Genomic DNA, 12,162 nt, shown 5'->3' on the forward strand with positions numbered 1-12,162 from the left:
CCATGCAGAGCAAGGGGAACAACTACTCCAAGTCTCAGAGCGAGTGACGTTTGAAACGCTATTAGCGCGCACCCCGCTAACTAGCTAGCCATTTCACATCACATCGTTACACCAGCCTAATCTCGGGAGTTGATAGGCTTGAAGTCATAAATGGCAGAGCTGCTGACAAAACGCATGAAAGTGCTGTTTGAATTCATGCTTATGAGCCTGTTGGTGTCTACCATCGCTCAGTCACACTGCTCTATCAAATCATAGACTTAATTATAACATAATAACACACACAAATGCGAGCCTTAGGCCATTAATATGGTTGAATCCAGAAACTATCATCTCAAAAACAAGACGTTTATTCTGTCAGTGAAATACGGAACCGTTACGTATTTTATCAAACGGGTGGCATCCATCAGTCTAAATATTCCTGTTACTTTGCACAACCTTCAATGTTATGTCATAATTACGTAAAATTATGGCAAATTAGTTCGCAATGAGCCATTGACTCTGCGTGCAATGAACGCAAGAGAAGTGACACAATTTCACCTGGTTAATATTGCCTGCTAACCTGGATTTCTTTGATTATATGCAACGCAGGACACTCTAGATAAACTAGTAATATCATCAACCATGTGTAGTTCTAACTAGTGATTATGATTGATTAAGTTTAATGCTAGCTAGCAACTTACCGTGGCCTCTTACTGCATTCGCGTAACAGGTGTGCTCCTCGTGAGGCAGGTGGTTAGAGCGTTGGACTAGTTAACCGTAAGGCTGCAAGATTGAATCCCTGAGCTGACAAGGTAAAAGTCTCGTTCTGCCCCTTAACAAGGCAGTTAACCCACCGTTCCTAGGCCGTCATTGAAAATAAGAATGTGTTCTTAACTGACTTGCCTGGTTAAATAAAGATTAAATAAAAGGTGTAAAGCAAAACAAACAAAACGGCGTCAAATTACTGATTTCCGATTAATCTGTCGATCTCTAATATTTACACATGTTACGTTTTCTGAAAATAAACACAGCTGACAGTGAGAGGACGTTTCTGTATTTAATTTTCAATACATTTCATGAGAAGCATTCTAAATTTGGACATTCTGACATAATACATTTGATTGTAAACATAAACATTGGGTGCCTGGAGAAGAGGATTTCCCATTATTGCATTTTTACCACCAGCCAATGTGATCACATCACACCAGAAAAGCTCTCGCCATTCAAATCTCCCCGCCAATTCACTGTGAACGCTGTAGCCTATTTTTTTTTTTCATCCAGCAAGCAAGAGCACGGTGCTTCTTTCGTCAAATATACTGTACCAGTCAAACGTTTGGACACAGCTACTCATTCCAGGGTTTCTTTATTTTTACTATTTTCTACATTGTAGAATAATAGTGAAGACAAACTAAGAAGTAAAACATAAGGAATCATATAGTAACTAAAAAGTGTTAAATGAAAATATTTTTTATAGTTGAGATTCATCCTTTGCCTTGACAGCTTTGCACACTCTTGGCATTCTCTCAACCAGCTTCTCCTGGAATGCTTTTCCAACCGTCTTGAAGGAGTTCCCACATATGCTGAGCACTTGTTGGCTGCTTTTCCTTCACTCTGCGGTACAACTCATCCCAAACCATCTCAATTGGGTTGAGGTCAGTTGATTGTGGAGGCCAGGTCATCTGATACAGCACCCCCATCACTCTCCTTCTTGGTCAAATAGCCCTTACACAGCCTGGAGGTGTGTTTTAGGTCATTGTCCTGTTGAAAAACAAATGATAGTCCCACTAAGCACAAACCAAATGGGATGGCGTATCACTGCAGGATGCTGTGGTAGCCATGCTGGTTAAGTGTGCCTTGAATTCTAAATCATTCTAAATAAATCAGATAAATTTCACCAGCCAAACACCACCACACCATCAAATCTCCTCCATGCTTCATGGTGGGAACCACACATGGTGAGATCATCCGTTCACCTACTCTGCGTCTCACAAAGATACGGCGGTTGGAAACAAAAATCTAACATTTGGACTCATCAGACCAAAGCACAGATTTCCACTGGTCCGTTGCTTGTATTTCTTGGCCCAAGCAAGTCTCTTCTTATTATTGGTGTCCTTTAGTAGTGGTTTCTTTGCAGCAATTCGACCATGAAGGCCTGACTCACTCAGTCGCCTCTTGAACTCTTAAGTATTTTTTTGGGCTGTAATTTCTGAGGCTGGTAACTCCAATGAACTTATCCTCTGCAGCAGAGGTAACTCTGGGTCTTCCGTTCCTGTGGCGGTCCTCATGCGAAACAGTTTCATCATAGCGCTTAATGGTTTTTGCGACTGCTCTTAAAGAAACCTTCAAAGTTCTGGAAATGTTCCTTATTGACTGACTTTCATGTCTTAAAGTAATGATGGACTGTTTCTCTTTGCTTATTTGAGTTGTTCTTTGCCATAATATGGATTGTCTTTTTACCAAATAGTGCTATCTTTTGTATACCCCCCCCCCCCCATGAAGTTGATGCAAAGAGTCAATATTTGCAGTGTTGAGCCTTCTTTTTCAAGACCTCTGCAATCCGCCCTGGCATGCTGTCAATTAACTTCTGGGCCACATCCTGACTGATGGCAGCCCATTCTTGCATAATCAATGCTTGGAGTTTGTCAGAATTTGTGGGTTTTTGTTTGTCCACCTGCCTCTTGAGGATTGACCACAAGTTCTCAATGGGATTAAGGTCTGGGGAGTTTCCTGGCCATGGACCCAAAATATCAACGTTTTGTTCCCCGAGCCACTTAATTATCACTTTTGCCTTATGGCAAGGTGCTCCATCATGCTGGAAAAGGCATTGTTCTTCACCAAACTGTTCCTGAATGGTTGGGAGAAGTTGCTCTCGGAGGATGTGTTGGTACCATTCTTTATTCATGGCTGTGTTCTTAGGCAAAATTGTGAGTGAGCCCACACCCTTGGCTGAGAAGCAACCCCACACATGAATGGTCTCAGGATGCTTTACTGTTGGCATGACACAGGACTGATAGTAGCGCTCACCTTGTCTTCTCCGGACAAGCTTTTTTCCGGATGCCCCAAACAATCGAAAAGGGGATTCATCAGAGAATGATTTTACCCCAGTCCTCAGCAGTCCAATCCCTGTACCTTTTTCTAAATATCAGTCTGTCCCGGATGTTTTTCCTGGAGAGAAGTGGCTTCTTTGCTGCCCTTCTTGACACCAGGCCATCCTCAAAGTCTTCGCCTCACTGTGTGTGCAGATGCACTCACACCTGCCTGCTGCCATTCCTGAGCAAGCTCTGTACTGGTGGTGCCCCGATCCCGCAGCTGAATCAACATTAGGAGACGGTCCTGGCACTTGCTGGACTTTCTTGGGCGCCCTGAAGCCTTCTTCACAACAATTGAACCGCTCTCCTTGAAGTTCTTGATGATCCGATAAATAGTTGATTTAGGTGCAATCTTACTGGCAGCAATATCCTTGCCTTTGAATCACTTTTCGTGCAAAGCAATGATGACGGCAAGTGTTTCCTTGCAGGTAACCATGGCTGACAGAGGAAGAACAATGATTGCAAGCACCACCCTCCTTTTGAAGCTTCCAGTCTGTTATTCGAACTCAATCAGCATGACAGAGTGATCTCCAGCCTTGTCTGTGTCAACACTCACACCTGTGTTAACGAGAGAATCACTGACATGTCAGCTGGTCCTTTTGTGGCAGGGCTGAAATGCAGTGGAAATGTTTTTGGGGATTCAGTTAATTTGCATGGCAAAGAGGGACTTTGCAATTCATCTGATCACTCTTCCTAACATTCTGGAGTATATGCAAATTGCCATCATACAAACTGAGGCAGCAGACTTTGTGAAAATTAATGTGTCATTCTCAGAAATTTTGGCCACGACTGTACTTTTGGGACACGCATTGGGCTAGGCAACTAGTTCAAGAGCTATAAGAGGAATAGAGAGGATGGAAGAGCGAGAGGCCAGGTCCCAGTATGAAGTAAAGGACCATTATAGGATGGTAGGAACATCGTACTTTGTCTGGCACCCGCTTTGTTCCTTTAATTAAGTACCATACTGTGTCACCAACGTTGTAGTGTGTCCTTGCGACATTCTTGTCATACTGCTTTTTGGTATGCTTCACAGACTGACCCTGAATTTCCCTTTAAATCTGGTGAGCAAGTTCCAATCTGTCTCGTAGCTGTACAACATACATTTAAGTCATTACATTTACATTTACATTTAAGTCATTTAGCAGACGCTCTTATCCAGAGCGACTTACAAATTGGTGCATTCACCTTATGACATCCAGTAGAACAGTCACTTTACAATAGTGCATCTAAATCTTAAAGGGGGGGGGGGTGAGAAGGATTACTTATCCTATCCTAGGTATTCCTTAAAGAGGTGGGGTTTCAGGTGTCTCCGGAAGGTGGTGATTGACTCCGCTGTCCTGGCGTCGTGAGGGAGTTTGTTCCACCATTGGGGGGCCAGAGCAGCGAACAGTTTTGACTGGGCTGAGCGGGAACTGTACTTCCTCAGTGGTAGGGAGGCGAGCAGGCCAGAGGTGGATGAACGCAGTGCCCTTGTTTGGGTGTAGGGCCTGATCAGAGCCTGGAGGTACTGAGGTGCCGTTCCCCTCACAGCTCCGTAGGCAAGCACCATGGTCTTGTAGCAGATGCGAGCTTCAACTGGAAGCCAGTGGAGAGAGCGGAGGAGCGGGGTGACGTGAGAGAACTTGGAAAGGTTGAACACCAGACGGGCTGCGGCGTTCTGGATGAGTTGTAGGGGTTTAATGGCACAGGCAGGGAGCCCAGCCAACAGCGAGTTGCAGTAATCCAGACGGGAGATGACAAGTGCCTGGATTAGGACCTGCGCCGCTTCCTGTGTGAGGCAGGGTCGTACTCTGCGGATGTTGTAGAGCATGAACCTACAGGAACGGGCCACCGCCTTGATGTTAGTTGAGAACGACAGGGTGTTGTCCAGGATCACGCCAAGGTTCTTAGCGCTCTGGGAGGAGGACACAATGGAGTTGTCAACCGTGATGGCGAGATCATGGAACGGGCAGTTCCCCGGGAGGAAGAGCAGCTCCGTCTTGCCGAGGTTCAGCTTGAGGTGGTGATCCGTCATCCACACTGATATGTCTGCCAGACATGCAGAGATGTGATTCGCCACCTGGTCATCAGAAGGGGGAAAGGAGAAGATTAATTGTGTGTCGTCTGCATAGCAATGATAGGAGAGACCATGTGAGGTTATGACAGAGCCAAGTGACTTGGTGTATAGCGAGAATAGGAGAGGGCCTAGAACAGAGCCCTGGGGGACACCAGTGGTGAGAGCGCGTGGTGAGGAGACAGATTCTCGCCACGCCACCTGGTAGGAGCGACCTGTCAGGTAGGACGCAATCCAAGCGTGGGCCGCGCCGGAGATGCCCAACTCGGAGAGGGTGGAGAGGAGGATCTGATGGTTCACAGTATCGAAGGCAGCCGATAGGTCTAGAAGGATGAGAGCAGATGAGAGAGAGTTAGCTTTAGCGGTGCGGAGCGCCTCCGTGATACAGAGAAGAGCAGTCTCAGTTGAATGACTAGTCTTGAAACCTGACTGATTTGGATCAAGAAGGTCATTCAGAGAGAGATTAGCGGGAGAGCTGGCCAAGGACGGCACGTTCAAGAGTTTTGGAGAGAAAAGAAAGAAGGGATACTGGTCTGTAGTTGTTGACATCGGAGGGATTGAGTGTAGGTTTTTTCAGAAGGGGTGCAACTCTCGCTCTCTTGAAGACGGAAGGGACATACTGTGGAGGGTCTTGGTGTGCTCATGATCGGGTTACAAGCCAGCCACCAGGTTGATGGGTTCTGTTACTTCTCTTCCAAGGAGCATCATATTCGGAGTGAACCCTGTTGAACTGTGCTTTATTGCTCTACAGGCCAACCTTTATTTAACTAGGTAAGTCAGTTAAGAACAAATTCTTATTTACAATGACTGCGAACCTTTTTTGTGGGATACACATAAGGCAATTCAAGGTCTTGTGGCATATTTTGGTTAAACTGTCCCCAACTCAATGGAATTGCAACTCATTTGAATGATCTACTCATTTGCTGGATGCAGAGTTCAACAGAGTTCAGGTGAAGGTCAAGCAAATCATAGAGAAAGCAGGCTGTATTGCAATCATCTCTGATGGGTGAATGTTTGTGGGCAAGGAATAATCAACTACATCATCTCCACCCCTCAACCAGTATTCTACAAGAGCACAGACACAAGGGACAACAGACACACCGGTCTCTATATTGCAGATGAGCTGAAGGCAGTCAATGACCTTGGACCACTGAAGCTATTTGCACTGGTGACAGACAATGCTGTGAACATGAAGGCTGCTTGGTCTGGAGGAGTCCTACCCACAATTCACACCCATTTGCTGCGCTGCTCATGCATTGAATCTAATTCTCAAGGACATTGTTGGATTCGACATTTTGAACATTGAGATATTAAATAAATGATAGAGAAGAAGAATGGTTCTCTGTAGAAAGACAGATGGCTTTGGAATGTGTTGGGTGGACGGGAGGAGAGCAACGTGTAGGGGAGACAGATTGACATCTGTGGGCTAGGTGAAGGAGGGGTTGAGGTCAGATCTCCTGAAGGAAGTAATAAGGGTTTAGTATCCTGTTACTCTTTTCCTGTAGAACCATAAGATATAAGGATTGGAGAGAAGGAGTGTCTTAAGTGGGATGGAGATATATATATATATATATATATATATATATATATTGGGGAGAACAAATATTTGATACACTGCTCACTTCTTGGGACATCAATGATCATGGGGAAGGTGAGGGATCAGCCCAGAACTACATGGCAGGACCTGGTCAATGACTTGAAGAGAGCTGAGACCACAGTCACTAAGAAAACCATTAGTAACACACTACGCTGTCATGGATTAAAATCCTGCAGGTCCCCCTGCTCAAGCCAGCGCATGTCCAGGCCCGTCTGAAGTTTGCCAATGACCATCTGTATGATCCAGAGGAGGAATGGGATGTGGTCATGTGGGATGTGGTCATGTGGTCTGATGAAACAAAAGTAAAGCATTTTGGTCTAAGCTCCACTCGCCGTGTTTGGAGGAAGAGGAAGGATGAGTACAACCCCAAGAACACCATCCCAACCGTGAAGCATGGAGGTGGAAACATCATTCTTTGGGGATGCTTTTCTGCAAAGGGACAGGACGACTGCACCGTATTGAGGGGAGGATGGATGGGGCCATGTATCGCGAGATCTTGGCCAACAACCTCCTTCCCTCAGTAAGAGCATTGAAGATGGGTCGTGGCTGGGTCTTCCAGCATGACAACAACCCGAAACCCACAGCCAGGGCAACTAAGGAGTGGCTCCGTAAGAAGCATCTCAAGGTCCTGGAGTGGCCTAGCCAGTCTCCAGACCTGAACCCAATAGAACATCTTTGGAGGGAGCTGAAAGTCCGTATTGCCCAGCGACAGCCCCGAAATGAAGATGGGTCGTGGCTGGGTCTTCCAGCATGACAACAACCCGAAACCCACAGCCAGGGCAACTAAGGAGTGGCTCCGTAAGAAGCATCTCAAGGTCCTGGAGTGGCCTAGCCAGTCTCCAGACCTGAACCCAATAGAAAATCTTTGGAGGGAGCTGAAAGTCCGTATTGCCCAGTGACAGCCCCGAAACCTGAAGGATCTGGAGGTCTGTAAGGAGGAGTGGACCAAAATCCCTGCTGCAGTGTGTGCAAACCTGGTCAAGAACTACAGGAAACGTATGATCTCTGTAATATTGTACCAAATATTACGTTCTGATTTTCTGATGTTTCAAATACTTATGTCATGCAATAAAATGCTAATTAATTACTTAATCATACAATGTGATTTTCTGCATTTTTGTTTTAGATTCCGTCTCTCACAGTTGAAGTGTACCTATGATACAAATTACAGACCTCTACATGCTTTGTAAATAGGAAAACCTGCAAAATCGGCAGTGTATCAAATACTTGTTCTCCCCACTGTGTGTGTGTGTGTAATATATATGATGGGATAAATGTTGGGTTGTCTGAATTACAGCTGTACAGAAATTTGGGCAGAATTAAACTTGGTTAATGCTTTTCTAGTCTGAGTTATTTACTCTGAAAAACAAGAACCCAACAACAACAACAACAACATGGAACTGAAAAGAATGGACATACTACAAGAGAGCCAAGGAAGTGGTTAGGTATGTGAAGGGTCATCAAGTTCTAGCAGCAATCTACCGCACCAAGCAAAGTGAGAAGAATAAGAGTACCACAATGAAGCTGCTCAGCAACACCCATTGGGGTGGTGTAGTCATCATGTTTGACAGTCTCCTGGAGGGTAAGGAGTCTCTCCAAGAAATGGCCATATCAGTCTGCCGACATGGACAGCCCCGTCAAGAGGATCCTCCTGGATGATGGATTTTGGGAGAGAGTGGTAAGTAGCCTGAAACCTATAGCAGTAGCCATTGCAAGGATTGAGGGAGGCAATGCCATCCTGTCTGATGTTCAGACTCTGCTTGCAGATGTAAGAGAAGAAATCCGTACTGCCCTGCCTACTTCACTGTTGCTCCAAGCAGAGGAAACTGCAGTTCTGAAATACCACCAACATCAAAAGGCGTGAAGACTTCTGCCTGAAGCCCATACACGCCGCAGTGTACATATTCGACCCCAAGTATGCTGGCAAGAGCATCCTGTCTGGTGCAGAGATCAACAAGCCCTATGGTGTCATCACTACCGTGTCTCACCACCTTGGCCTGAATGAGGGCAAGGTTCTTGGCAGTCTGGTGAAGAACACTTCCAAGCAAGAGCTTTGGCATGGAGATGCAATATGGCAGTCGTGCCAACATATCTCATCAGACACCTGGTGGAAGGGATTTTGTGGATCTGACGCTCTTTCCCCTGTTGCCATCCTCCTCCAAATCACACCAACATCATCCACCTCAGAGAGCAACTGGTCCTTGTTTGGGAACACACAAACCAAAGCCCACAACAGGCTTACCAAATACAAGGGTTGAAAAATTGGTGTCCATCCGGGCAAATTTTAGGCTTTTTGAGTCTGACAAGCTATCCTCAACAAGGTTGGAAAGTGACAGTGAAGATGAGGCCTCAGAGTCTGATGTTCAAGAGGTGGACATTGAGGTCGTCCAGGGAGAAGACATGGAAGCCTGAGAGGAAGACAACCAAAGCTTTAGTTTCTAGTCTATCATTTTACAGATGTATGTTGAAAATGTTTTTTGGGAGATGCGATGGATCATTCAATATTTCCTTTTGTTGTTCAGTGAAATCATCCCATGTGAAGAGTCAACTCTTAATGTTCAATTCGTAACTAAAATGTTTTTTTGTTTCTATTGGAAGGATTTAATAATTTGCAATTATGTCTAATTATAAGGTAAAAGGTTTGTTTGTCTCCATATGATATCATAAATATATCCAATGTAAAAAAGAACATCTACATTTAAATGGTATTAATATTAATTTGCAAATATTTCCGTTAATTCCCACAAAGTTTTCACCTCTGAATATTCCCCAAAATGTGCAACCCTAGTCTTGAACAACCAATAAGTAGCGATTGTAGCATTCTGTCTCGTTCATTGGGCCCATTAGATCAATGGTGATCCTCTCCTTAGGTACTCCCAAGCGGACAGTGCCCCTAGGTGCTTGGGGCTTCCTCGAAGGTCTGGCTTTAGTGGCACAGCTGGTACATGTACGACACCATAGTTTGACATGCTCTCTATTTCGGTACCAGTAGTGTCTTGTCTGCAGCCGGGTGTTTGTGCATTCCACGCCAATGTGACCACCTACTGGGCCGTCATGCATCTGCTTCATGATGTCTGTCCCGAACACACGAGGTAGGAGTATCTGTGGGTAAAACACTGCGCCTTCGGTACAGTAGAAGCACCATAAGAGAAATGAGACACAGTCTCATAAGAGTTCTTGACATAGTCTCTTCCAGTAGTGCAGGGGTTTGGCGGCAGCGCCTCCTGGACAGGATGTCAGCATTTGTGGTGGCATCCTGCATGATGTATGACCATGAAGTTAAACTCCAAGCTTCTCGAGCCACCTCGCCAGTTGACCTTCTGGTTCCTTCATCCTTATGAACCACCGACGGCTGCTGTGGTCGGTGCGCACGATGAAGGGTCTTCCAAGCAGGTATTGACGGAAGTGTGTAGTAAACTCCACTACTACCAGTAGCTCCCTCCGTGTGATACAATAGTTTTGCTCGGTGGAGGATAGCCGCTGACTCCCGTACTCTAGAATGCATTCCTCACTGGGACAAGACACCTCCAATGCCGAAATTGCTGGCGTCTGTATCGAGGATGAGGTCGCTGCTGTTGAGTGGATAGCCCAAGACTGGCGCGGTGGTGAGTAGCTTTCAATTTTTGAATGCCTCCTGGCACTCTGGTGTCCACTGGAAACGAGCATGCTTCTTTGTAAGCTCATGCAGGGGCTTGGCTGCAGCAGAAAAATCTTTGACAAAACGTCGGTAGTACGAGCCCAGGCCGACGAACTGACAAGACTTCTGAAACGCAGGTAGACTGGGGCCATTCTTGGACTTTCAGAATTTTTGGGGGATCTATGGCGATGCCGTGTTCAGAAACGATGTCTCTAAGGTAGGTTACCTGTCGGCAGAAGAGACAGCACTTGGAGGGTTTCAATTTCAAGTTGGTTTGGCTTCGCCGATTAAACACTTGTGCCAGGCGTTAGCGCGTCTCCATGACATCCCTTCCCAGGATGATGTCATCGAGATAACATTTAATAGTATAACTAGGCAAATTCTTATTTACAATGACAACCCACTGTTCCCCAGTAGGCCAACTGCCTTGTTCAGGGGCAGAACGACAGATTTTTACCTTGTCAGCTCGGGGAATCGATCCAGCAACCTTTCGGTTACTGGCCCAATGCTCTAACCACTAGGCTACCTGTCGCCAGTCTCTCATTATATTCTGGCCAGGGGGCGGTCCATTAAACATTGAAACGTCGCTGGTGCGTTGCAGAGCCCTATAGGCATCACATTTCACTCAGAGGCCCTTCCTGCTGCAGAAAGCGGCCACTTTACCGTCGCTGGGAATAAGTTCTACCTGCCAGTAGCCTGACGTTAAGTCCAAAGTGCTAAACCATTTGGCCGTCGACAGGGTATCTAGAGTGTTTTGGATACGAGGAAGTGGATATGCATCCTTAACAATATTCTAATTTAGAGCCCTGTAGTTCGAACAGAAAGTATGGCTGGTCCTTTTTGCGTACCATAACTAATCGGCGAAGCCCAGCTGCCGTGGCTTGGCGAGGCTACTCCAGTTTCAAGACTTTGCTGGTCTGCATTGAGCTGTTTTTCCTAATGTCCATTCAAAAAAGTATAAGTGAGGAGGAACAAATAGAACTGAAATGAGCATAAGATTGTAAAAATGTAAGCAAGTCATGATGACCAGCCAGTGCAAGGAATGAAGACAGGTGCCAGTTCTGCATAACTTTCCTCTTATTAAATCAAATAGGCTTGAAGGCTAATATTTTTTTCTATCGTTATATCTCTCTCTCATGACGGAGTCTTCTTTGAACAACATGATCGTGCATTGACACTGCCTTCTCACAAGGGAATTACCGCAGCAGGCATTGTCTTATGTCAGAGCGTTGTCATGGAAAATATTAATGCTGTCAACTAACAATCAGCAACCTTGTAGTAAATCCGTCTGCATAATGAATGTTGACATTGCCAAACGCCCAATTTCTTTGGAAAATGACAGGACTGGAATGTTAGCTAAGACTGGTACCGAGACTAACTCCTGAACAAAGTGTGTCATGAATATGAAAATATGTTCTAAATCAGGGGAGGATGGATAAAAATCCACTTTTTGGGGCAGGCTTGGCACACTTTAAGAGCTATTGAAGATGACATATATATAAATATTAAAAAAGGTATGGACTCATTTAACTCCCCTGAGTTCTGCAACAAAATTGTACGCTTCGCCCTCGTGCGGCAATGTTTGCAAACACAAAAAGGGGTCTACACTGAGCAGACAGTAGCTAATCTAACAACCTTTTTCTCCCCCAATCACTCTCTCAGGTGAAGTACATCTCACTGAAGGCCACAGGAGCTTTGTGAAGCCAGCAGGACACAGCACATGGACAGATGAACAACCAATCACTGTTGATGAGGGGAGTGGAACCTCAACCCAGCATGTTATCGTGATAGAGGTTAGTGGAATAGT

General features: G+C 45.5%; 1 protein-coding gene across 4 annotated transcripts in view; it reads left to right on the forward strand.

Annotated features, from left to right (window-relative positions):
- The window catches only part of LOC118395619 (zinc finger and SCAN domain-containing protein 12-like), a 142,118-nt gene that overhangs the window by 3,029 nt on the left and 126,927 nt on the right, over positions 1 to 12,162 (forward strand). For 3 of the 4 annotated variants that reach the window (XM_035789493.2, XM_035789494.2, XM_052465112.1), the window contains exon 2: positions 12,018 to 12,148. The exons of the other annotated variant lie outside the window; for it this stretch is intronic. In XM_035789493.2, the coding sequence (XP_035645386.2) occupies positions 12,018 to 12,148 (131 nt within the window). The remainder of the gene's footprint in view (positions 1 to 12,017; positions 12,149 to 12,162) is intronic. 4 annotated transcript variants of the gene reach the window in all.

This window comes from Oncorhynchus keta, chromosome 16 (assembly GCF_023373465.1).
Source record: "Oncorhynchus keta strain PuntledgeMale-10-30-2019 chromosome 16, Oket_V2, whole genome shotgun sequence".
NCBI lineage: Eukaryota > Metazoa > Chordata > Actinopteri > Salmoniformes > Salmonidae > Oncorhynchus > Oncorhynchus keta.